Below are 27,386 nucleotides of genomic sequence, written 5' to 3'. Positions count from 1 at the left end.
TTGTGCTGTGCCATGTCATTTTGTTTTATTTCATAGATTTGATTATTTTTACGACCTTTATCATTTCAACATCATTCTATTGCAGAATGATGCAACTTTGATATTGGCAAATTGTTTGATCATTTATCATGAAGTGGCTTAACTGAACTATGAGTTTTGGGGCAATTTCGCTCTGAATCTATCTTGCATGTCTGTTCAAGCATTATGTATGATGCAGAGTTGTCCATGATGCTTCCCCCTTCCCGTAGTGACACTCCCCTCCCAGTTTTGTCTGATTTCCTTGTTTATTTCCTCTTGTTAACAGTTCCCGGTGACTTTGTGAACTGTCGGCTTTTATTGATCGGGAGATCTCCCGGTCCATTAAACCAGACTTTGGAGTGTCACATCAAAAACCAGTCCAGGCCGTTTGGTTTGCAGGTCATCACAGAGTTGAAGGTCTACACCAAATATTGCAAATATTGATTGCAAAATATTTTTTGTTTTCACAGTGATCTGAAGCTTTTGCTTGAGTCTTTCCTTACATTATTTTGGGGTAATTTCCTACCTTATGACTTGTAGGACAAAGAGAATGGGACATATCAATGTGATTTTACATAAATTACAGGATTATCAGGGGCAGATGGGGAGGAGGGGTTGAGGGAAGTGGTGGCACACCCTACGCTCTCCCTTTTGAAACCCCTCCCCGCCCGTCAAAAGTGATTGCTTTTTTTTCACAGAATCACATATATCGAGATGTGTATATGACCGAATATGTGGTCTCGGAATGTGGGAAATTGTCCTACAGTAATTTTTTCTTTAAAATTCCACTGCAAAGATTAAATATATAATAAAGTAGGGTAAGTCTACCTAATAGTGCATAGCATTTCAAAAATTTTAACGTAAAATCTGCAACAATTACATTTAAAACTAGAGCAATGCGACTGTGTCGCCAATATGCCTCCGCATAGTATCTGCCCGTGCCAACCGATAGATGCCCTGGTTCACTGTCCTAAAAATAAACAAATTTGATTTAAATTATTTCAGCTGTTTTCACCAGACAGGACATGTTTCACATCGATTGGTGAAGTGGTTTCGGAGAAGGGATTTTTTTTTTTGAATCGGCTTTCATGCTAATAATATGGCTGCACTCTGCATATGTATGGGTAGGGGATCACGTTTGTGAAGTTTCGTGTTGATCGGATAAGGTTTATTTTTCTATCCAATATGGCTGACAGACCACATGTCCTACGACGTCATCATTTTCAAACAATATGCAACAATGGTGTTAGATGACATTTAAAATTTTGCATCGATAGGGTAAGCGGTTTCAGAGATATAATTATTTAATATTTTCCTTCAATCCAATAGGGCTGCCACACCATGTGACCATTGATGTTTTCATGATCAAGCTTTAATTGCCATTCCTAGTCAATGGCACATGTAAAGTTTCAAGTCAATCAATTTGGTGGTTTGGGAGAAGATTTTAAAAAAGATTTTAGGTTAAATCCAATATGGCTGCCAAACTATGTGATCTATAATGTCATAAATTTAATATTTCAATACAAATGGATCATATATCATGTGCTTGCAATTTCAGATTTTTAGGATAAGGAATTTGTTTAAATCATTTTTGGCTGGTATACCACTTCATCGATTATGTCATCATTATCATGCTTTTGTTCCCCATTGGTAAATTTTCAAATTTTTGGCCAAGTTTCAAATCATTGGCCACGACAATGTGCCAAGTTTAAAATTTTCCATTCAGCGGTTTCCGAGAAATATTTTTTAAATTATTTGCGTTTAATCCAAGATGGCTGCCATACCACGTGACCTATGATGTCACAATTATCAAAAAAACATTCTGGATGGGTGTCACTCCTACCCTGAAAATTTTGCCGCAATTTGACATGTGGTTGCTGAGAAAAACTAGGTTTAGCCCATACGTACTGAATGAAGGAAGGACGGACGGAAGGACGGACGGACAACCCAAAAACATAATGCCTCCGGCCACCTTCGGGGGCAGAGACATAAAAATGCATTCTATGCTTAAATTACATTTAAGTTTTTGAAGTGTACTAGTACCATGCCAATAATCAGGGTTTGTTAGTGTTACTAAACGTTGGTGAAAAAGATGGATAGGTATTTTTGGTGTAGTTTCTGTTATTCTACTTCTGCTCCTCTTCCCTTTATAAGGGGTGAGGTCCAGTGGCATCAAGCTATTGCCTTGCCTTGCCTTGACCATGATGCTTCTCTACTCCCCTCTGTCTTCAGCCAACACTCTCCACTCTCCAAACACTCTCACCTCACTGATATCCCGCCCTATTCACACAATCGTTCCATCTCAACCGCGGTCTACCTCTTTTCCTCCTACCTTGTTCCCTCAACCTATCCTCTCTCCTTGCCATTCTCTCTTCCCCCATCTGCGCCGAGTGTCCAGCTGATCTGAGCTGGCATTTCACCAATCTGCCCGTCAAGCTCATACCTCTTTTCCTCAGCTTGTTCCCTCAACCTATCCTCTCTCTTTGCCATTCTCTCTTCTCCCATCTGCGCCGAGTGTCCAGCTGATCTGAGCCGGCATTTCACCAATCTGCCCATCAAGCTCATCTGCACACCAATCTCCTCCCTCAGTTCATACATTCTCCTTCTATTCTCCCTCTTCCCTCTCACAATCCTCCTGACCCAGTTGTTCTCGCAAACCTGCAGCTGATGTTGTTGTCTCTCAGTGCCATTACCTCCAGACCGTAAAGATAGGCCAGTGTTACACAAGACATCAGACACTTTCCTTTTAATCTCCTTGAAAATGTTCTATCTGCCATTACTCCCCCAGTCCCCCACCCTCCTCCAACAATTCACACCCACATGAATCCTCCTCCACACCTCTGCCTCTGACTTACCATTCCCAGTCACTGTTCCCCCCAGATACTCAAACCTATCTCAGCCTCAAACCAATGTTCACATTGAACTCCTCTGATACCCCAGGACCAACCAAACTCTTCCCTTTGTTCCCTTGTGCATCCCTTCCCCCAACCTTACTTCTGCTTCCGGCACTCCTATCCATCTCAGTGTTGCCATCACCATCTCTCTCGGGATAGTCTCGTAGGCCTTCTCCAGATCCAGAAATCCCAATGCCATTTCACCTTGCCCCTCCAACCACTTCTCTTCCAGCTGTCTCAGCATGAAGATCCCATCTATCATTCCTCTACTCTTTGTAAACCCATGCTGCTCTTCTCTGATCTCCTTCTCCACACTCTTCCTTGTACTCCTGACCAAAACCCTCTCCAGCACCTTCTTGACATGACTAAGGAGTGTAATGCCCCTGTACTTTCCCAGATCTTGAACATCCCTCTACCTCTTCCATATCAGCACAATTAACCCTGTCCTCCATCCGCCCGAATTGAACTATCTCTCATATATACATTCAACAACCTTTTCGTCCAACTGACTCTGTCTTCTCCCACTGCAATTATCATCTCTGTACACACCTCATCAATGCCTGGTGCCCTTCCTTTTTTACCCTCTTCAATGCCGTCCACACATCCTTTTCCATGATCTCCACCAACTCCAATTTCCTCTCCACATAACTCGGTAGCTCCAGCTTGCTGTTGCTTCCTTCCTGGTTCAACACCTCTTTGAAATATGCTTCCCACATCTTCAGTACTGTGCCCCTCTCTGTCACTAACCTCCTGCCACCATCCTTAATCACTACCCTCCTGCCCCCCTTCATGTCCCTGCTATCCTCATCTCTGTCCAGAGCCAATTTATAGTTCATCTTCCTCCCACTATCCTCTTCCAACTTGTTGTACACCTCCTCTTCCATGTCATTCCTCACCTTATCCACGGCTCTCCTTGCTGCTTTCTTTTTCTGCCCATACAGGTGCAGCAACCCCGCATCCGGCTGCCTCTGTCCTTGATCTTCTCTATCCTCTTCCAAACCTCCTTCTTTTCACCAATTGCCTTCACTACTTCCTCTGTCCACTATACCTGTTTTTAACTCAACTGGACCACCGTCCAGTTGAGTTCATCACATACTGAACCCTCCGGCATCCGTCGTCATCGTCTGTCGTTTGTCGTCCGTTAACTTTTCGACGTTAACACTCCAGCGTCCACAAATATCAACCAATTCTGATCAAACTTGACATGCAGCATCCTTACCACAAGGAGCAGGTTGGTATTACTTCTCAGCCCGATCCGTTGAAAAATGGCGGACTAAGGCGACCATTTTGTTTTTGGTCATGAAAACGACGTTAACACTCTAGCGTCCACAAATATTAAAAGATTTTGATCAAACTTAGAATGTTTAACCCTTACTACACAAGGTAGGTTGCTATTGCATTCCAACCCGATCCGTCACAAAATGGCCGCCATAGGCCGCCATATTGTTTTCAGCTCCGAAACGACGTTAAGACTTTAACGTCCACAAATATAACCCACCACTAATTGCAAGAGAAAAAAAATGATATTTTTCTGAAACCTGTCGATCCTCTGAACAAATACATAAAATTATACTCAATTATAATGAGTGGATCATACTTTATTTTCAGATTGAACGAGAGCCGTGAACGAGAGGTGGAGTGACGCTTGCAGTGAGAGATTTGATCAGTGTGCTACAGATTTAGTCATCGAAGAAGTACTTATGAGAAGTCTGAAGACATCAGGTGGTCTGACCAGGGGACGAGGGATGACAGACACAACGCTCAGTCTGGGTCATGGCTAGTCCTTTCTTTGCAGAGGTGAACAACGCCCTCCAACACCTCACTGATGTGATGTATGTGACAAGTGAACAGCACAAGGATCTATCAAAGTCTAGACAGAAGAATGATGTAGCTGATTCCCAGAAAATGCTTGAGTTTCTTCATGAGAGGGATCCCTTTCAAGACGACGATACTCTTCACAACATTTTCACTGGTATAGTTTCCCAGACAACGGTGAATGTTGATGAGGCGAAAACTGTGGGAGAAAGGCTCTTGGGCCAGATGAGTGGTAAACGTGTGCTTGAATACAGCTTCAAGAAGAAGGGTCAAGCCATAACTATGGACTCAGAGTCTGCAATGAAGACACCAGATGGAGACATCAATATCGACCCTCAGTTACTCTTCCAGAGACTTGTGATCGCTGGCACTGAAGTAGGAGACTTATCCAAAGCACTCCTTTGTGAGTTATGCACATATCCTCCATCTTTGTTCGAGACCAAATATGCCTTGCTGTCCGCCAATAAGCCAGGGTTAGCCTCAGCAATCAAATCCTTGGCACCTGCCGATACTGCACAACCGTCCGATATACAATACGTACTCGATGGCGGTGCCCTATTGCAGCGCATACCGTGGCAGTCAGGTGAACAGTACAAGGATATTCTTGACCGCTACCTGAAATATGTTAGTCGGCATTACGGGCATGCTATCGTCGTGTTTGATAGCTATCGTGAAGGTCCCTCAACGAAAGACTGTGCCCATCAGAAAAGGGGTGAGCGACCATCAGTGAAGGTATCTCTTTCTCAAACCATGACGCTTTCTGTCAAGAAGGAAGAGTTTCTTCGGAACAAGGAGAACAAGCAACAATTCATAGACATTCTTGGGAAGAAACTGGAAGAATCTCATTGTGAAGTGCTTCATGCGAGTGGGGATGCGGACCTACTCATAGCAACAACTGCAGTTTGTAGCTCTTCAAAATCCAACACTGTTCTTGTTGGTGAAGACACTGACTTGTTGATACTACTGTGCTACTATTTTCGCAAGAATACTGCGCACACTCTCTACTTAATGTCGGAGCCGAAAAAGGGTTCTTTGAATCCAAGACAATACTTGGACATTGGCAAAGTCAGAGAGGCTCTGGGTGATACTGTCTGTGAAAACATTCTCTTCATCCATGCGTACCTGGGATGCGACACGACATCAAGGGGTCTTTGGGATCGGCAAAGGCACTGGACTCAAACTGTTCAAGGACAATGAAATGTTCCAGCAAGAGGCCCTAATTTTCGGCAATAAAGAGTCAACACAGGATGAGGTCATTGCTGGAGGAGACAGAGCAATGGTTTGTGTGTACGGAGGCAAACCATCAGACAATTTGAACGAATTGAGGGTAGCAAAATTTCATGCTAAGGTGACAACAAACAAAACATCGTTGCACCCACGGGTACTTCCGCCCACGAGCTCAGCTTCCAAATATCACAGCCTACGGGTATTCCAACAGGTTCAGTAGTGGAAAGGACACAAACTCAACCCGCTTGACTGGGGATGGAGGATCATGGACACCAGGATGATCCCTATGCATTCTGACCTCTCTGCAGCACCAGACTATCTCCTAAAGCTGGTTAGGTGTTCTTGCCAGGGTGGTTGCAGTGATAAACGTTGTAGTTGTCGGAAACTTGGGCTGCCTTGCACATTTGCATGTAGGGAGTGCAGAGGTATTTGTGCAAATGCAGACGAATCAGTGGACGTTTTCGAGGATGCTGATGATAGTGACCATGGAAGAGACGAAGTGACGTGTTAAATATTGTGAACGGACAGAAGGACATTGGGTACAAATAGTTGTGGTAGTGTATTCAAACATGGTTAAATAAATAATTTAGAGTTGATTTGGTGTATTATTAAGAGTGATATTGTCATATAATTAATTTCCAAACATTGCGGTAGTCCGAAAAGTTCCCAAATCGGAAAGGACCTGAAAAACCATGTTCCACTGAATATATTTAAGTATAATTTTGGGCAGATATTTAGTAGACATCAAGGTCTCAGAAAAGTATTACTTCGTTTCTCTTGCAATTAGTGGCGGGTCCATTCACATTTTGACTGGACTACTATTGGACTGGGCTGTTACCATAATCCTGTGCACGCACGCAGACACACCACTCTTTCTGCAGTCGCTCCTCTCCTCCCTCCCCACTCGACTCCTCTCCCCACCCTCGAGGCGCTCATCCCCACCCTCAAGGCGCTCATCCCCACCTCCACCCAATCCTCTCCCTCTTTTCTTCCCTCTTGTTATTGTCATTTTAATTTCCCGATTGAACAATCAACAACAACAACAATGGACGATTCTTCGCCCCCCCCCCCCCCCACCTAAAATCATGTATCTGCACCTCATTATAATTATACAGTTTACATATCTTTGGAATGCCAACATCAATACCGTATATCGATATCAACAACATCATAAGCTTTTTCTTATGTTAGAACTCCAGACATGCAGACTAACCTATTTCTCCCTATGTTTGGCACCCGCATGAGTGATGCAATTTAGTCTTTAATATCCCATAACCAGCGCGTACGTGTCTGCAAGTGTTTATATGCATGTATGTCTGCTTTGTGCCCATTGGTTGAACAGAAAATCATATGTCCACCATTTTGGTAAGCCTGACATCTTCAGAAGTGTCATATTCACAATCACCATGCCCTCCCTATAAGTTTTCTGTTCAGTGTAAAACAACCTAAGTGACTGTTATAAAAGGATCATCGTTGGAGCCGATCGGTGTCATTGGCTTTGTGAAGGCGACAGTACGCATAGGCCTCAGGCGTGAGGCCTCTGGTGGACTGTCGGCCCATGCACCAGTGCAATTGGATTTATCCGAGCTATATTACCACACTCTATTATTTATGCACATAAACAGTACGCAGGGTTTTGATTCATGTATGTAACCCGAGTTATTTATTATTTTCGGGAACAATCGAAGCAGCTGTCTGTTGCTTATACACTACCCAAATAAAGGGATGTGTCAGACGAACCGTTACACACTTGGAACAAGATCAACTGTTTGGCAGGCACTCTGCTAGTACTGTACTAATAATGATGATAATAATGGATGACCTTTTAAAATGGACTTATTTCGACAACTGTCTAATTTCCCTTCTTCACAGATGAATCCCATCCCACATTAAACATATTGCAGTTTATCATGTAGCTCGTCTGCGAGCCTACACCCTTGTGCAAAAAAAACTGAAAGTAGCTGGTCATAAACTGTGGAAAGTCAAATTTTTGGGTGCATAAAGGTTAACAAGCCTGTTTATTTGGTTATTAAAACTTTTTGAAACACCATTAAAATTAGAGTTTACTTTTAATTTAAATATAGGCAGATCAGTTATATATGAATGACCTGTGTTTCCCTGATTGAAACCCATTTTGGTTTCTGGATCAATGCAGTTTTTTGCCATTTCCATAATTTTGTGGTAATGTTATTGTTTTTTGTATGGAGAATTCTGATGGAAGCTTTCTATTCTTGCTATTATAAGAGTTTTGCCCATGTCATTGCTGATTTCATGCCATTGCTACTGCAGGGCCCAGAAGTACTGTTAGATCCACCATTTGTGGATCTTGGCATGATTAGGTTTGGAGACAAGGCAGAGAAGTCATTGTCCATTCATAACACCAGCCAGCAACTTGCACACTGGAGTTTCATCAGTGATGATCATGTAAGTTTTGGCTGTGCTACAAAGTGGGCCACAGTTTTTTGTGGAAAATACTGAGGAAAAGATAAATGGTCTTGAGTTTAAGGGGTGGCTTTTAGGAATTAAAATTTGACCCCAATAAGAGTGGGGTTCCGGTACACGGCCATACAAAAATGAAAGTCAGGTTGTTTTATTCAATGTCTTCCTTTTTGTGAAATAGTAAAGCATCAATGTCGTATTGTTTAGACATCGTGGTGTTAAAAGTTATAATTTGAAATTAACCAGCGAATGTTAAGGCTGCACTTTCAGTGACACTGCGATTATTGAAAAAAAGGGAGTGGGGTTGTTGCGTATTATATTAAAACATTATTGCTTGTAAACTCAACTAATCGAAAAACAAGCAGTTCAGGCATCAAAACAAGACAACATGGGAACAGAGAAGTGAGAAGTGTATGAAGAAGTGTGTGAATGGGAAAACTGCAAGAAGAAGAAGAAGAAGAAGAGGAAAGAGGTGGGGAGGAGGGATGCTATGGTTGTGGTGAAAAAGAAATGAAAGGCTATTGATGGATAATCGTGTATCTTCTCATGTCCATTCTCCTGAAGATCATAATCTCCTCTGAGTGATGTCATACCTCAGAGTGCCACGCCTCTGGCACTCGGCACTCCTGTCTTAGTTTGCGGCCGCAGCCAAAATGTTCACATTGTGGCCAACCGACCCTCAGCCCATGTTTGGCTAAAGCAGACATACACTTGTTCCTCATTTAACGTCGTGGTGACGTTCTTGAAGACATGATGTCAAATGGATCAATTTATCTCATAATAATTCATTTAAATAGGGGAGGGGGGAGGGTTAGGTTCCTTCGCCCACATTAAATGCATCACCTTTAAGTAAATTTATACACATCATTCGTTATATTGTGGCGGACACAAGGGACACGAATTCAGTGCACCAGCAGGTGGCGCGAACGTCCAGGTGGGGAACTGGAATGCATGCTCTGCCTATCGACCGATCGGCCACGCCCGGGGACTAGGCGTGGCCTCGGGAGATATATGCGGGCTCTAAGCTCGAGCCCGCTCAGTGCTGAAGTACGAGCTTTCGAATAAAGACTTTGTTATACCAACGCGTTGTGGCCTACCTCTCTGGCAATCGAGTCGTGTGTGCGCAGCACCACACTGGTGACCCCGATTGGTTCAGCCGTCGCTGACCACCGAAAGCGCCATGGCCACAAACGCCGTCGCAGTTAAACTCCCGGAGTTTTGGGAGGCACAAACCGACGTTTGGTTCGTCCAGGCCGAAGCTCAATTTCAGCTCCGAGGCATAACGGCGGACGAGACCCGGTACTACCACGTGGTCGCCGCCCTCGGGCCCGGCACTGCCGCCCGAGTCGTGTCCATCCTTCAGCGTCCGCCGGGCGACAACAAATACGAGGCGCTCAAACGTCTTCTGCTCGCCACGTTCGGGCTCACGGAGATCGAACGGGCCGACCGCCTCCTGGACCTTCCTGAACTCGGCGACACACGACCATCCGTGCGGATGGATTTTATGCTGTCGCTGCTTGGTGACCAACCCCCGGATTTCTTATTCCAGGCGCTTTTCCTACGCCAGCTACCCGCACAGGTACGCCTCGCGTTGGCCGGTTCCAAGATAAAGGAACCCCGCGCCCTGGCCATAGAGGCCGACAAGTTTTTCGCGGCCTGCGACACGCGGTCGGTGTACGGTGCTGCCGTAGTGGATCCCGGGGCAGAGGCTACAGCACCCCCGGCTTCCCTCGTGGCCGCTGCTGCGCCCCGCCCACTACCGCCGCCACCAACACCACAGCCGCCGCCGCCGCCGCAAACCTGGTGCTACTACCACGCCAGGTTCGGCCGCAAGGCTAAAACGTGTCGCCCGCCGTGCTCTTTTGACAGGTCGGGAAATGACCGGGCCGGCGCTCATTAGCGGCCCTGAGCGTCGGCCATTCCGGCAGCCTCCTGTTCATCAGGGACACCTTGTCCGGGCGCCGTTTTCTTTGTGACACAGGAGCGCAGGTAAGCGTCCTCCCCGCCTCCATGTCCGACAAGCAAACCGCGGGCCGGGGCCCCGCTTTGCTTGCCGCCAACGGTACACCCATCCGCACATTCGGGAAGCGTTGCCTCTCCCTGCGGTTCGGAGGGCAGCGCTTTCAATGGTCGTTCGTGACAGCCAGCGTGCCAATGGCACTGCTCGATGCGGACTTCCTATGTGTGAATGGGCTGTTGGTCGACGTGAAGCGCAGTCGGCTCGTCCAGGCCGAAACCTTCAGCTCGCTCGCTTGTTCGCTGAGCGGCTCGTTGAGCGGTTCACTGAGCGGCTTGCTGGAGGATTCCGTCCCGGCGAGTTTAGTTTGCACGCTTCCGGCAGCAGACGACTTTACCCGCCTCCTCGCCAGTTTCCCGGCCCTCACGCGGCCCACCTTCTCAGCGGTGGCCGTTAAATACGGGGTGGAGCACCATATCCCCACGGTCGGGCCGCCGGTCTATGCCCGGGCACGCCGACTCGAGCCCACGAAGCTCGCGGTGGCGAAAGCGGAGTTCGCCATGCTGGAGCGGCTGGGGATCGTACGGCACTCCAACAGCACTTGGGCTTCTCCTCTGCACATTGTGCCGAAGCCCGGCGGAGGATGGCGGCCGTGCGGGGACTACCGCCGGCTCAATGATGCCACCACCCCCGACCGCTACCCGGTCCCGCATATCCAGGACTTTTCCGCCCGGTTGGCAAACACGACCGTGTTTTCCAAGGTGGACCTCATCCGGGGCTACCACCAGGTCCCCTTCCAACCGGACGACGTCCCGAAGACGGCCGTCATTACCCCTTTCGGCCTCTTCGAGTTCCTGAGAATGCCTTTCGGGTTGAAGAATGCGGCCCAGGCGTTCCAACGGCTTATGGACAGCGTCTTGCACGACTTACCTTTCCTGTTTGTTGACCTGGAGGACATCCTGGTCGCGAGCGCGACCCGGGAGGAGCACCTGCTCCACCTCCGCACGCTCTTCGAATGCCTGGGCCAGCATGGCCTAATCATCAACCCCGCCAAGTGCCGTTTCGGCGTCGCCAACATCGACTTCTTGGGGCACCGCGTCACCAGGCACGGGGCCGTCCCTTTACCGGCCAAGGTGGAGGCGGTCAGGGATTTCCCGTGGCCCCGCACGATCAAGGGGCTCCAGGAGTTCCTGGGCATGGTAAATTTTTACCACCGCTTCGTGCCCCACGTCGCCCAGCTCCTCCGCCCCATGCACGAGGCCCGCCAGGGCAAGCCGGGCAAAGGTGACATCGCCTGGTCAGCGCCGATGACCACGGCGTTTGCGGGCGCAAAGCTGGCCCTGGCCGACGCCACCATGCTGGCGCACCCGGCGCCCGATGCACCGATCGCCCTCACCACCGACGCGTCGGACTACGCGGTGGGTGCGGTGCACGAGCAGTGGGTGCGTGGTGCTTGGCAACCGCTGGCGTTTTTTAGCCGGCAGCTTCGCCCGCACGAACGCCGCTATAGCACCTTCGACCGCGAGCTGCTCGGGCTCCACCTGGCGGTCCGACACTTCCGCCATCTGCTGGAGGGCCGCCCGTTCACGGCTTTCATCGACCACAAGCCCCTTGTGTTCGCGATGGCCAAGGTCACCGAGCCATGGTCGGCACGGCAGCAGCGTCACCTCCCTGCCGTGTCCGAGTACACGACGGACATCCGTCACGTGGCGGGCAAAGACAACCCGGTGGCGGATTGCCTTTCCCGGTCCGTCGTGCTCGCGGTCCACCTCGGGGTCGACTATGCCCGGATGGCGGAGGACCAGACCACCGACCCCGGCATCCAGGCCTTGCGGACCGCCGTCACGGGCCTCCGCGTCACCGAGGTGCCGTTCGATGCCGCGGGCGCGGCCCTCCTATGCGACGTCTCCCTCGGCCGGCCTCGCCCCATCGTGCCCGCTGGCTGGCGGTGCCCAGTTTTCGACGCCATCCACGGCCTGTCCCACCCAGGCACGAAGGCATCCCAGAAGCTCGTCGCGGCGAAGTTCGTCTGGCATGGCCTCCGGAAGGACATCCGCGACTGGGCCAGGACGTGCCTCGCGTGCCAGCGCGCAAAGGTCCACCGCCACACCCAGGCCCCGTTGGCCCCGTTTGCGGTGCCCGAGCGTCGGTTCGACCATGTGCACGTCGACTTGGTGGGACCTCTGCCCCGCTCGCGGGGGTTCACCCACCTCACCATGGTGGACCGCACCACACGGTGGCCGGAGGCCATCCCATTGGCGGCGACTTCTGCAGCTGATGTGGCGCAGGCCTTTATCGCCACTTGGGTTGCCCGGTTCGGTGCCCCCTCGGACATCTCGTCCGACCGTGGCCCCCAGTTCACCTCGGAGCTCTGGGCCGCGGTGGCGCAAGGGCTCGGGGTGACACTACACCGCACCACGGCCTACCACCCCCAGGCCAATGGCCTGTGCGAGCGCTTTCATCGCTCAATGAAGGCCGCGCTCCAGGCTAGCCTCCGCGACGGCGGCTGGGTCGACAGACTCCCCTGGGTCCTGCTGGGCCTCAGGACGGCGCCCAAGGACGACCTGCGCGCGTACTCGGCGGAGCTGGTCTTCGGGCAACCACTGCGGGTACCGGGTGAATTTATCCCTGACTCCACGGTTCCTGGGTCCGCGGCGCAACAGCGCTCCGCCCTTCAGGAGACCGCCCGGAGGTTCGCCCCGGTGCCGACGGCACACCACGGTTGCCCGCCTTCCCACGTCGCCCCGGAGCTTCGCACGGCGAAGTACGTCTTCGTCCGGCACGACGCCCACCGGGCACCGCTACGGCCCCCGTACGACGGGCCCTTCCGCGTGCTGGAGACCGGGGACAAATTTTTCACCATCGACATCGGCGGTGCCCCGGATCGCATCTCCGTGGACCGCCTCAAGCCGGCCCACCTCGATCCGGACCACCCCCCGCGCAAGCAGCTCTGCCTCCGCGTCGAGGCTGCCCCCCGGCGGTCGGACCACCGGCACCCCCCAGCCCCGCCGTCCCGCCACCCCCCAGACCGGCACCCATCGCCAAGGGGCGTTTCGGCCGGGTCAACCGGCTTCCCCGCAAACTCACCCTTCAGGTGCGCGGGAATTCTGGGGGGGCGCGTGTGGCGGACACAAGGGACACGAATTCAGCGCACCAGCAGGTGGCGCGAACGTCCAGGCGGGGAACTGGAATGCATGCCCCGCCTATCGACCGATCGGCCACGCCCGGGGACTAGGCGTGGCCTCGGGAGATATATGCGGGCTCTAAGCTCGAGCGCGCTCAGTGCTGAAGTACGAGCTTTCGAATAAAGACTTTGTTATACCAACGCGTTGTGGCCTAACTCTCTGGCAATCGAGTCGTGTGTGCGCAGCACCACAATATATTCTTTATTGTACATTAATAGTATTACAGTTCTGTAAATAAATGTAAAATAAACTACAGAAAGTCACCCTTTAATGCAATAAAACTATCTACCGGTGGAGAGTGGGAGGGTGGCGAATCACTGAGATCCAGAGGAGAGCGTTCTTTCCCTTGCTGTGCCATGGAGTCTTTTGCTGGGTGTTGAAGCAATACCGATCGCTTAGCGGCTTTAGGAGGGATGGCATGACACGTCCTTCCAATTCCTCCATTATCATGTTGTACTGCTACAGCAGATAGTCTGCTTTACCCCAGATTTGACAGCTTTACCCCAGGATACTACAGTCTGCTTTATCCCAGACCATTCAAGAAAAGCCCGGTGTTGGCTTAGCAGTTAGGCTGCAGGCTTTGGATCCTAGAATCCTGAGTTCGAATCCTGGTCGATCGCTAAATCAACGCCAGGGGGATTGACTCATCCTTTTGTGGGCGAAGGATGAGTGGGTGGCAAATGTCATCCTTCTGTGGGTGGCAAATTGAGTACCAGCTTGCTGGGATGAATGATCCCGGTGTGTACCCCGGTTTAGAATAGGTACACCGTATCCCTGCGCATCATCAGAGGCGACTAAGGGTTGGCGTCAGGAAGGGCATCCGGCCATAAAAACATTGCCTCAAACAGGGAACCATGATTGTCATGGGGCCCGCAAGGCTAACCCCCGCTCTAGCGGGGAAAATGGCCTTAAAACGATCATGGTTTCGGATACGATAATTATTTAATTTTGTAAGTGATTCTTCACCATTGAGATTTCGGGTGAAAAGCGATTATATAACATAGTTTAAAAACGTTGTGGACGAGTTATGACAAAACTTGGTGGACGAGCTGGTTAGGTGACAAGAACAAGCCGATTCGATTTTGGTTCAGGTCCGAATCCAGACCCGGACTTTCTGCAAGTTGTTGGCGTTCTAGTTACCTCTGCCACTGAGGGTGGATGGACATTGTGTTTTCACCCTCGTCTGTCTCTTTGTGACTAGGATATCTCAAAAGGTTGTGGACAGATTCAGACGAAATTTGGTGGAGTGGTAGCAGATGTGACAACGATGAAATGATTGTATTTTGGTGAAGATTTGAATCTGGATGTGGATCTGAGAATCTTTAAAGTGATTCTTCACCATTGAGTGATAGGGCTAAACCAATATATATCACGAAATCTCAAAAAGTTAAATATGGACGAAACTTGGTGGATAGGTTAAGTGTGTGACAAGAACAAGCTGATTCGCTTTTGGTTCAGCTCCGGATCCAGATCCAACCTATCAGTGGGATACAAAACGTAAACTGGCGGAGGTATACTCTCCACCGAGTGCTGTTCCAGTGCATTTTGCTTCCTCTGGAACAAATAGGTTAACAATCTAAAAAAAAAAAGTGGTGAGAATGTAGAACAAGTTTCTTTTGATGGAGCTGAACAAAATTATTCATTACATTATATGCAGGCTCAAAAACGTTTATTACAGTATTTAATGCAAACTTAATCTGATGCTAGGTGTGCGATAGCAAAGTGCAGAGGAAGCACACTTACCTTTGAGATAGTATGGGTTTAATTTATTGATCCAACCATAAAAGTGTCAGATTTGTGCTTTCCAGGCAGGGGGTTGCCTCACAATGTGTGCTGCCCTTCAGGTAGCTTGGCATCTGTCTGCTATCATTAATTGCAGGTGGACATAAAAGACCCCACAGTGTTTTTGCAACAAAGACAAGAAACAACAAAACCAGTTATCACTGGTCCTCTTCCCAAATTCTCCAAAAATTCCTGTTCAAATCAATTGATTTTGAATAGTGGGCCTAGCCAGACGGTTGATGAAAGACATAGACAAATCTTACATGCTCTGAGCTTAGTTTGGGATATAGTGTGATGAAAGAAGAAGAAGAAGAAGAAGCATGCATGGTATGGTCGCTTGAGTGGGAGGCATCAGATACATTGCATTTTCATTAAGTCCTGTTTGATGAATGAATGAATGATCGTTTTAAGGCCACCTCTGGATATCAAACAAATCTGGATATCAAATCTGGATCTGAATCTGAATTCTGAATTCTGAATCTGGATATCAAATCTGGATATCAAACATCTCTGTTTGATACAGAGAGAAATTTGAGGAGTAGCATTTGAGGAGTGGGTTGAACAAACATTCTGTGCCTTCGTACAGTCATAACTTCAAATTTATCTGAAAAACACCCTTTAGGAAATACATCACTGAATCATTAATCAATTGCCTAATACTGTATATGTATCATGATCCTTTCTGCCTTTGTTGAATGTAGATCGAGTGTGGAAAGTTTGTTTTTCGACCCAGAGATGGCGTTCTCCACCCAGGGCAACGCTTCAATGTGGAGCTTAGCTTCTACCCACATTGCTGTTGCAGCCTAGAAGCAGTTCTTGAACTTAATGTACAAAATGGACACTCCAGGTTTGTATCGCGAAATGTATATTTTAGTAAAGTAGCGGTCTTGTGGTGAGGACACTGGACTGGGATCTCAGAGGTTTCGTGGGTTTCAAATACTGCTGAAAGCAGCGGCCTTGAGGATTTGGCTTGTAATCTTCAGGGAATGAAGATAGTCTCAGGAGGATTGACGTGTCACTATTAGATTGTCAGTAAAATCCTAGCTGGTTTTATTAACGACCATCAGAGTGGGGTGTCTGCTTTCCCCCCCCTGCTCTTAATGATTAATCTGGTCTGGCCTACATTTGATGCCAGTCCACTCTTTGTGGTTGACTCGTATTACCTTCCCTTGTTGCAACACACCATTCTGAATGAATATGGGACCGATCATTCTGTATTTTCCACGTAAGAAATAACTAAATAGAAGATTGTGCACTTGCAATGGCGGTATGGAATGTAACCTTTTTCTTATTCTCGTAGGCTCCTGATTATACATGCCGAGGTGCGACAGCCACAGGTATGCTTCATGAGTCCACAGTTGACCCTGCAGGGGGTTTACCCGGGTTTGCCGCAACAGATGTCTGTCGAGCTTCGCAACCTGTCTTTCGTTTCAACGACATTTTCTTGGGGTCAGGTACATCTGAAATAACATGTGGTTTTAACCTTCAAAGGACCATCCTCATCATCATAAAGTCAAGACCATCATCCTAACATCACCTTTAAAAGGCTTCATCACTGCTGCATTAAATATGGTCAAACTGATGAGGAATATAACATGACAAATGCATAGAGTGAGCATTTCTAAATTAAAATACCAGCTTTGAGTTGCTTTAAGTCTGTAACATCATATTTCACCTGTAAAATAGGTAAAATAGGTAAAATAGGTGGTCACTCAAATGAGGTTGAACTGAATACATTCATCTAATCTAATCTGTGGCAGTGGTTGTGTCATGGTATCATATTTAATTGCCTGCTTTAATTTGTTGCTAACCTCATTCAAGTTGGATGATCCTAACATCATCATCATCAATGATCACCATCACCATCATCATCAATGATACCTAAAAGTGATAACTTTTTGTGACTCACATTGACGACTTTCATCTGATAGCAAATACTACAGTACCGTTCCTTGATGGTGAAATCATGACTAGTATTGAAGGATACAATTGCATAACTGTAAAGGTAGCCATGTGTCTTTCTTTCCAATACAATTTTATGTCTTTTATGACATCGCTGATGATGTGTTAGGTTATGCATATATAGCATCTAGATCATGTTTCATTTCGCTTCCTGATTTCCTTCATGTTACGTGCTCTCACATACAATAGTTTATAGATGGCATTTTGCATTATAAGCTAATTTTGTCATTCTAATGATGCTTGATTCGTGCAAAATGCATGGCAAAGCCTGAAGCTTAAAATGCTGGCTTGTACAATTCCCCTTACATGGGTTGTTTGCCTTTCTAGTTTAAGGAAATGTATATCTCCCTCCCCACCCCCTTCCCATGCCTCCACCCCCCAAGCCCTCTCCCTCCCACGTATCTCCCGATGTCCCTGTTCTCTGCTGCTGTACTGGTGTGCTTACCTCTCTCTCCCCATCTAGTCTCCCGCTCCCTTTATTGTATGTTTTGTGTGTCCTTTTTTTGTGATTAATGTTAGCTCTTACACGAGCCTCGATGTTGTATCCAAAAAAAAAAAAAAAAAAATCTCTCTCTTCCTCCATGATATTCTCTCTTTTGTAGTTACTGGGAGCACAGGCAAATTTGTGCACAGTCAGTATGACTCCAGCGAATGGAACCATTGGTCCTCACCAAGACGTCAAAGTGACCATGGACTTCAAAACAAAAACCACGGTACAAATTTTTCAAGCAGAGTAAGATGTTACTTGCATTTATTATTTTTGGGAATTAACGACATAAAGAAATACCGTAGTCAAATCGATCCAGTCACAAAATATTTCACATAAGAGCAGAGTATAAGGTGGCATGGTGTTGTCAAAGGCAGACACAACTGCAGGGGCGCCGAGAGCCAGAATGGGCCACGGGGCAATACTTAGTGTCAGACCCCTTCATACCGTTTTTCCTTTCCTCTCATGGGTGAAACTCTTTGATATGTATATGAAAATACGATTTTTTTCAAAAAGAACAACCTATATGGAGGTTTTCGTATTTTCGTCGTCAGAAGCACATGCCTTGGCAAATTTGGGTGTTATTCACTTATTCGTATATGCGGATTCGTTTCTTAACCCATTGCATCTGGATGGTGTTTGGCCATTGGCCAACTCCTGTGTCCATTTACTTCATTAGGTCAATACTGTGATTATCATTATCTAGATTCTTCCCACAGTAGTTTATGCTACGTGAGAGGGTGGCAATAGCATAATACTCCCCATGGCAGTGTAATTATATTTATAACGATACTCCCATAATGAAACACAAAATTGAAAGAATAATTACGGACCCCTATTAGGTCCGGGCCCCTGGGTGGTCACCCCTCCTCCCCCTCTGCCTTCTCGGTATTGTGTTTTATTTCTGACCTTTCATAACATCTTATTGAGGTTAATTATGCTCTTTTAATACCATTGATGCTGCATTTTCTGCATACAGGAGACCATTGTAGACCTTTCCATGGCATGTTATGTAGCTGGCATTGCGGATCCACTGCAGTTGTCTATCTGTGCTGAGACTGGAGACTTAACCAGCACACTTTCAATGCCCGATGGCAGGCTGATAATAATGATGCCCACCAAAAAGCCTACCCAGCAACAGAAGCTTGATTTTGACAACGATCAAAGGTTTTAATTCTTGTTTGCATACATATACTGTCAGACCTCGACATTCGAGGTCCCAACATTCGTGGGTGATAAAATACGACCTGATTCTACATTTGTGGCCCTGTGCTTTGCGTATTCGCGGTTTTTCACAGGCGCAAAAAAAAAAAATACTTCCACCAGCTGCGCGGATGACACTTCGACAAGCATCTTCCACACATCAACATGAACCACTTCCAGTCACACATAAATCATTTCCCATCAGCAGTGCACATAACACTTCTAAAAGCATCTTCCACGCTCGTCACGCATAAAACCACTTCCAGCCACACATTAACTATTTCCCACCAGCTGCGCACATAACAGTTCTAAAACCATCTTCCACACATCTCGCATAAAGTAGCTTACATGTACATAAAGGTAATTGATGTGAAGAGGTCCACCATCAGAGGTCCACCACACATCCACCATCAGGAGATTTGACACATTCTTTTCATGGACATATTCATGGTTTTTCTGACCTGCTTTGACATTTGCGATCCTGTGCTTTGCGTATTCATGGTTTTTCGTGGGTGTATTCACAGTTTTTCACAGGATTTTTGATTTTCCCTTATGAATCACGAACCGCCAGGAACCTATCCCCCCATTTCCCATTGAAACATGCCTCCACTCGTGGATTTGATATTTGCGGCATTTTTCAGTAACATATCCCCCGCGAATCTCGGGGTTCAACAGTACGTTATTTGCTGCATCTTCACTCGGTGGTCTCTTCATTTATTACTGGTTGATCTTTTGTATACAGTACTGTACTGTACTTGAAGGGGAACTGTGATGAAAACTTTCACCTTATGTTGTGATAATGATATAAATATTTTAAAATCAATGACCATCTTTTTGTGCCTGAGAAGTAAGGAGAAAATTTCATCTTACTATAATTCACCAAATGTCCGTCCGTCTGTCTGTCTGTCTGTTCGAAGGTACCGTAAAAACTGCTAAACCGATCGCAACGATATTTTCGGTGGGTAATCCTGGGATCTCCAGGAGTAAAATAGGCTATTTAGTTTTCCCAATTTCAGCTTTAGTCTACAGCATTCTCAGGTTTGGACTCCCGCATGACATTCGCTTTCGCATAACATTCATTGTGACGATGTTGTGACGATGTATGTGTTCACGGTAATGTTTGACGGTAGTGTTTGACGTGACAGTGTGAATGTAATTTCGTAATGTTTTTCGTTTAGTAATTCTTTAATGAACATTTAATGTTTAATGAACGTTTAATGCCCTTCGATGTCCGGGGCCGCACGCGCGCTACACTGGATGGGCCAGCGTGTACCTTGCCCTTCGCCGTCAGGCTCGGGTAAACCGCTGAGCCCCATCCGTGATGGGGACTGGGGCTTGAGACAGTGTCCCACGAACGAGGAATTCCCAGTAAGCGTGAGTCATCAGCTCGCGTTGATTAAGTCCCTGCCCTTTGTACACACCGCCCGTCGCTACTACCGATCGGACGGTTTGATGAGATCCTCAGATCAGCCCCTGCACGGGCCGTTCTCGGCTTGTGCTGGTGCGCCGAAAAGATGAGCAAACTTGACTGTCTAGAGGAAGTAAAAGTCGTAACAAGGTTTCCGTAGGTGAACCTGCGGAAGGGTCATTATCGGGACAACACGAGAGCGAGCGAGACGTATGTGGTACGTGATCGTCCATGTACTGTTTAGCCATGCACTGTTTAGATTTTGATGATTTGCATGTGATATGATCAACGGATGTTTATATGAATCGTTTAAAATAAAAAAAAATTCAATTTCTGATATTGTACCTTTTCATTTGGGCCTCCCAATTGAAGCCCCGCCCGTAGGGCGGGTACTGCTGCTAGTTTCTTTAAATATGACAATCACATGGTCACATGATGTCATCAATTGGTGCAGGATTTGAGGAGAAAAAGCATGAATGCGACTACCCATACAAGGTTAAGCTCAAACCACTTCTGGTTGGACAACATGAAGATTGACATGACCCTACTACTTGCACATCATATCTTTCCTACCAACAATAGCAGGCTAGGATGCAAATTGAAACTACATCTTAGTTGCAGATAGTTGCTTGGCAGGTCCCGGGTGAATAACCCTGTGGAAAACACAACCTGACCCAATCAAAACACCCTCCATTTTACTTGATAAAACGTCAAAGTCTACATATGAGTGTTATTGCAATGGTCTATAAATAAGATACTCGCAAAGGTGCAAGATATGCCAACGTCTTTTTGCTTTTCAACATGTGTTTATATAATCTATACTGTATAATAATACGCTTGTCTGCCTGTCCTTCCATCACATATCGTGAGATGATGGAATCTCACGAAATTATGAATAGGGAATGAAGGTAGTTTCCATAATTGTTGTCACAAGATTATCGAGATTGTAAATGAGGTGAAAGAAGAAGTTGTGAAGGAAGGAAGGAAGGTTATGAACAAGAGGCATAATAGTACAGTCGTGGCCAAAAATATTGGCACCCTTGCACTTTTTTCAAATAACTCGCAATTTTCTCGAAAAACAAGTTGAAATTGACGAAAGTATTTGGTCTCCACAATTCTTTATTTCACTGTAATTATTACAGAACATTTGTTTTTGATTCAGAATTTAATATATCCTTTTAAATCTGAAAATAAAAATAAGTGGCATTGACAAAATTATTGACACCCTCGACTTCATATTTGGTAGCATGGCCTTTGGACAAAATAACTGCAGTCAAGCATTTCCTATAGCCATGAATGAGCTTCCTACACCTCTCTACTGACAGATTGACCCACTCTTCTTGTGCAAATTGTTCCAGTTCTCCCAGATTTGAGCGGTGCCTTCTCCCAACTGCTGTTTTTCGATCTCCCCACAGGTGTTCAATGGGATTTAGATCTGGACTCTTTGCTAGCCACTTCAGAACAGTCCAGCGTTTTGTCTTGAACCATTCCTGGGTGCTTTTTAAAGTGTGTTTGGGGTGATTGGCCTGCTTCAAGACCCACGACCTTCGACGGAGACCCAGCTTTCTGACACTGGGTTGAACATTGTGCTCCAAAATGCCTTGGTAATCTCCTGATTTCATGATGCCATGCACACATTCAAGGCACCCAATGCCAGAGACAGCCCAGCAACCCCAAAACATCACTGAACCTCCTCCATGTTTGACTGTAGGGAAGGTGTTCTTTTCTTTGAAGGCTTCATTTTGTTTTCTGTAAACAGAGATGATGTGCTTTACAAAAAAGCTCTAATTTGGTCTCATCTGTCCACAGGACATTCTTCCAGCTTTTTGGCTTGTTCTGGTGTGTTTTGGCAAACTCCAGTCGGGCTTTCTTACATATCTCTCTCAGCAATGAGGTCCTCCTGGGTCTCCTACCATAGAACCACCTTTCATTGACTTGGCGATGGATGGTGCGAGTTGAAACGGTTATACCTTGTGCCTGAAGGTCAGCTTGAATCTGTTTGGCAGTTGATCGAGGTGCTTTCTCCACCAATCGAACAATCCTTCGCTGCAATCTTTGATCAAGTTTTCTCTTACGGCCACGTCCAGGGAGGTTGGCTACAGTGCCATGGGCCTTAAACTTCCTGATAACATTGCGTGCGGTGGACACAGGAACATCAAGGTCTTGGGAGATGGACTTGTCGCCTTGAGATTGTCCATGCTTAGCTACAATCTTGTGTCTGAGCTCCTCAGACAATTCTCTGGTTTTCTTTATTTTCTTCATGCTCATTGTGGTACACACAGTGACACAAAACAGCGGAATGACTCCTTTTCTCCATTCAAAGTGGTTGAATGAGTGATTTTTTTATATTGCAGGCACCTGCAACTCACCACAGGTGAGGTCAATTCCAAAGTAAAGGAGAATTACCTGCTTGAAATCTAATTATTTCTAAAAACTTTTCAAAGGTGCCAATAACTGGGATTGACTTTGGCCGCGATTCCGTGATATTCTCGTATAAAGTTGGAAAATATCGCATACAATTTTGGCCAGAGCGATAAAAAATCGCATAGAGCGTGTCAGTTGTCACGGTATAGTTTTCAGGTGAAACAGTTTCAAATCGTGTACTTACTACTGCTTTTGTCAGGTCTGGAAGTTGTCAAAGACGAAGCTAATCGAAACTGTAAACAGACCGTAGCCATTTTAATTTCGCTTTCACGCTTTACAGTAGCCGTGACAATGTTTTGCGGCATTAAATGATGGCTTTTCGGCAACCACGTGTTCGCTGTCTGCAGTAGTTTCTGGATTGCGCTTTTTCCGAAAATGCCGCCGAAAAAGAGACCTCCACAACCACAGCCTGATGGGCAAAGTATAAAACGATTCTTTATAGGTACCAGCAGTAGTTCTAACACTGAGGACAACCAGGATGATCCAGCTCGTGACCGTGTGCAGGGCGAAAGCGGGACAGTGGCCAGGGCCGCCACAGTGCAGACAGCTACTTCCGGCAAAACTTTACCGCAATACCGCAATATTTATTCAGAACTGAACATTCTTGGTTTTGATAACACTATCACCAGGGACATTGTGATTGACATGATTTTTCAGCAAAACTGATGATTTACTGTCTAAGGTTAAGAACATTGTTTCTTGTCTTATGATAACAATCTATCTTCAGGGAGGCGGACATTGTCATGTGATCAAACAACATGAGTTTTGATGTTTTCAATCAGTATTATTAAATGTGATCAAATGTGCTAATTCATGGCAACTTATGTGTTAAACTTATCTGTGGCATGGTTAATCGTTTATGCAATAAAAGCCACAGGGAGTGAGATAGTCTATTTGAATACAGAAAGAAACACACGTCTTTGTTTTCTTGACCATATTTCTTTTTAATTAATACCCCGAGAATAATGAGATTTGACGAGAGCGAGTAAAATTTTATCTCAAAACAATTTTGGATAATCCCATCGTGTTTGGAAAAAATCTCATTGTTTTGTACACAGGGGGATTTTCTCCCATTGCTAAAATCCTCCAGGATAATCCCTGCAATAATATTGTCCGGGTCATTTTAGGATTTTTTTGTTTTTGTTTTTTGTATACAGAGTCGAGGCTCGTGAAAGAGCTAACATTTATCAAACAAACAAATCAAACAAACAAGCAAACAAAGTATATAAAAAGGGGAGCGGTCGACAAGATGGGGAGAGAAGGGGAGGAAGCACACAAACACAACATTTGAGAGCAGGGACATCGGGAGATGTTTTTGGAGGGAGAGGGCCTGGGGGGAGGCAGGATAGGTATAAAACGCAAGGACAACAAGGACTTCCAGGAAAGAAGTCAAAAGTCACCTCAAAAAAGTGGATTTGGGGTGAAATTAGCGGGGGTAGAAAAGATCAAGGTTTTGGATGGGGGAAGATAAGAGATGGTGGTGAACATCTGTTTTAAAGACCAGGAGGGAGGAGTGGGATTGAAGGGAGTGTGGGAGTTTGTTCCAGAGGTGGGAGAAAAGAGGAATGAAGGAGTGAAGGTGAGCAGAGAGTCTTGATTTTGGCAGTTTAACCATAAGAGGGTTGCAGGCAGATCTTGTGCGACCTGTAGGAATATTTGCGGGACAGAGCCCAGAGAGAGCTGGGGGAGCAAGGCCGGAGAGGAGTCGGTAGAAGACGGAAAGACCACCAACCTGCCTGCGGTGAGTAAGTGAAAGGCCCTCGGAGATAGCGTCATCGCGGGAGATTCCAATGATTCTGAACGCTTTGGTTTCACCAGCGTGAAGACGAGCTAGGTGTGAGGCAGGAGCACCAGCCCAGAGGGGAGAGCAGTACTCCATTGAGCTGCAGATGAAAGCCTTGTATGTGGTGAGGAGCTCAGGTGTGCCAAGGAAGGACTTCGCACGACGGAGGATGCCCAGTCGGCGACTGGCTTTGGAGGCCAGATTTGAAATGTGGTTTTCCCAGGAAAGATCATGGCAGATAGTGAGACCCAAAAGCTTGAGTGACAGAACTTCTTGGAGGGGATTATTCAGAAAGTAGATGGGAGACATCGTCCCATCCAGATGGGAGATGGGATGGGAGAAATTAGAAATTTCGTCGAGATGGGAGAAAGTAGAAAGTCCAGTCGGTCTTTTCGGAGAGACATCGTAAGAGTGTGAGAATTGTCAGGATTGATTTCTGTGTGGAATAAGCTAAGAATTAGTAATTTTTTCAGCTTATTTTTTTTGTTCCACTGCAAACCAAAGAAATACATCAGTGGATACCAAAATATCTTTTAATTTCAACAATTTTCTGGAAAAAATAGTGCATTATTTGAAAAAAGTGCAAGGGTGCCAATATTTTTGGCCACGACTGTAGATTGACATGTGGGAGGGGAAAGAGTTAAATAATCAACTATTTCAATGAGGTAATGAAGAAATAATGTGTAATGATGCAAGAATGCCCTCTTGCTTTGAAGAAAGGGGATGGCAGGACAGAGTTGGGATGAAGAGGACAGAGAGAGGACAGAGTTGCGAGAGGGAGGTTGAAGTTTTGGGGTTGGTGGGTGGGGGGAGGTTGAGAACTTGTGGCGAGGTTGGGGGTTTGTAAACTTGGAGTGAGTAGGGGATTGAAACCTTGGGATTTGGGGGATGGGTGGATTGAGGGTTTGGCGACTGAGTGGGGTTGACGACTTGTGGTCACATTTTACACAATGTGTAAATTCTGAGGGTACCTGCTAGTTGGAATTAATTTTGTTTTTTGGTGTTTGTTGGACGTGGTTTTTGGTGTTTGTTTGTTGTGATTGATGATGTGAAGAGGAACAGGTTGAGATGGTTTGGTCATGTGTTGAGGAAGGATGAAAGTGACTGGTTGAGAAGAGTGATGGAAATGAATGTAGAAGGAAGTAGAGGACGGGGAAGACCGAGAAAGACTTGGCTAAAGATGGTGGAAGAAGAAATGTGCGCAAGGGGGTTAACAAGGGGAGGTGCAGAAAATAGGGCAAAATGGAGAAGATTGTCTTGGGGACCGCAAGGCTAACCCCCGCTCTAGCAGGGAAAATAGCCTTAAAATGCATGTTGTTGTTGTTGTTGCTGTTGGTGTTTGTTGGACGACTGTGAATATCTTGTTTTTATAGTCCCGTGTACCTGTTTTCCCCCATTTAAAAGATCGAGACATGGAAGAGTGAGGTGACGGAGGATATGAAGTACGAACTGACGGAGGATATGATCGAGACTTATGGAAGGTGCAGTGGGGGCAATGGTTGAAGACAATAAACAAGAGAATGAACTAGCAGGAAGAGAAAGAGAGAAACTAATGGCATACTTGACTCGGTTACTGGGAATGAAGCTGCAGTGTTATCCATTCTCGAGCTTGAAAACTGGAAAAAAAAATTCTAAGTTTCTCAGGTTAAAGATTTTAATTTGTACAAGAGTATGTATGATACGGGTTGTCAGTCTGAATCTTCTGTGTGGCTTTAGGTATCAAATGTATTTGTTTACTTTCTGCAAGATGTGTATTCAGCAGTGCATTTAGATTCACTCCATTTTCACCTGGGCACATGCATAAAGATGCAAAGACCTCTGGTTAACATTTTCTGCCAAAGTTTAAATGCTGTGTGGCAAATTTAGAGTTAGGGGAGTCATGCAAAAACATGCCAACTATTTAAATAATCAGCTTTAACTTGATTACTGCAAGCAATGTAATTTTGGAAATTGGTCAAAATAGACATTTAAGATGCATTTGAACTAGTTTTGTGTTGAACAAAAGCAGAAGTTAGTTTAAAAGCTCTGTGGTTTACAAAATGATATAATTCAACTTGTAAGAAAAAAATACCCTTGGGTATACACTGGCTCCATACTTAGTAGGTTTCACTGGAGGGGACTATAGATTTGCTCTCCATCCGTCCGTCCATCTGTCCAACCTGTGGTTTTTCAGACTTCTTCCCATGCCCTTTAACATATTCAACTGAAACTTTTTACATGGCTTTATTTTGTATGGTAAGTTCCAGAACAAGTTCCAGTTTCATGGCGTTTTGTCAATTTTTCAGAGTTCTGCCGTTTTTGGACTTAGAAAATATCAAATCAGTATGTGACATGTATTGCAGAGCATTTCTCACTCTTGTTGTTCTCCTTTTTATGTTGGCCTCTCCCATTGTTACTTGGGGTTGCCACACTTCTTCCTTAATGTCCACAATCATTTCCAAGGTTTGGCCATGGTGCCAGCGATAGCTCGCATACTCTTCGTGAGGGACTTTAACATCCACCATCTAATGCCAGCAAAGGGGACGTCCAGTATAATGCCCATTGAAGGACGGCACCCACCTTGATGAATCACCGTGCCTGTTAAACACTGGGATGACAGTTTATTGCTGGGGTGAGATTCAAACCCTGGTCAAACCAAACAGCTTAGAGGCGAGTGTGCGTACCTCGAGACCATTTTCACTGGATCCATGTAGCTACCAATAATACGCTACTTTTTGTTGGCATTTTATTTTAGCAAAAAATATCTGAATACCAACTCAAATTCTACTATATAAACTTCATTTATTCATTCACTTGCTAAAC

General features: G+C 46.2%; 1 protein-coding gene across 2 annotated transcripts in view; it reads left to right on the top strand.

Moving 5' to 3' along the window:
- Nucleotides 1-27,386, top strand: part of LOC137416793 (deleted in lung and esophageal cancer protein 1) — a 118,957-nt gene that overhangs the window by 25,123 nt on the left and 66,448 nt on the right. For both annotated transcript variants that reach the window (XM_068102421.2, XM_078783322.1), the window contains 6 exons: nt 305-435; nt 8,244-8,378; nt 16,019-16,164; nt 16,618-16,771; nt 17,882-17,992; nt 18,746-18,933. In XM_068102421.2, the coding sequence (XP_067958522.2) occupies nt 305-435; nt 8,244-8,378; nt 16,019-16,164; nt 16,618-16,771; nt 17,882-17,992; nt 18,746-18,933 (865 nt within the window). The remainder of the gene's footprint in view (nt 1-304; nt 436-8,243; nt 8,379-16,018; nt 16,165-16,617; nt 16,772-17,881; nt 17,993-18,745; nt 18,934-27,386) is intronic.

This window comes from Myxine glutinosa, chromosome 1 (assembly GCF_964187855.1).
Source record: "Myxine glutinosa chromosome 1, kmMyxGlut1.1, whole genome shotgun sequence".
Taxonomy (NCBI): domain Eukaryota; kingdom Metazoa; phylum Chordata; class Myxini; order Myxiniformes; family Myxinidae; genus Myxine; species Myxine glutinosa.
Note: the sequence above shows the minus strand (reverse complement) of the source record. Positions and strands in the feature narration are given on the sequence as shown.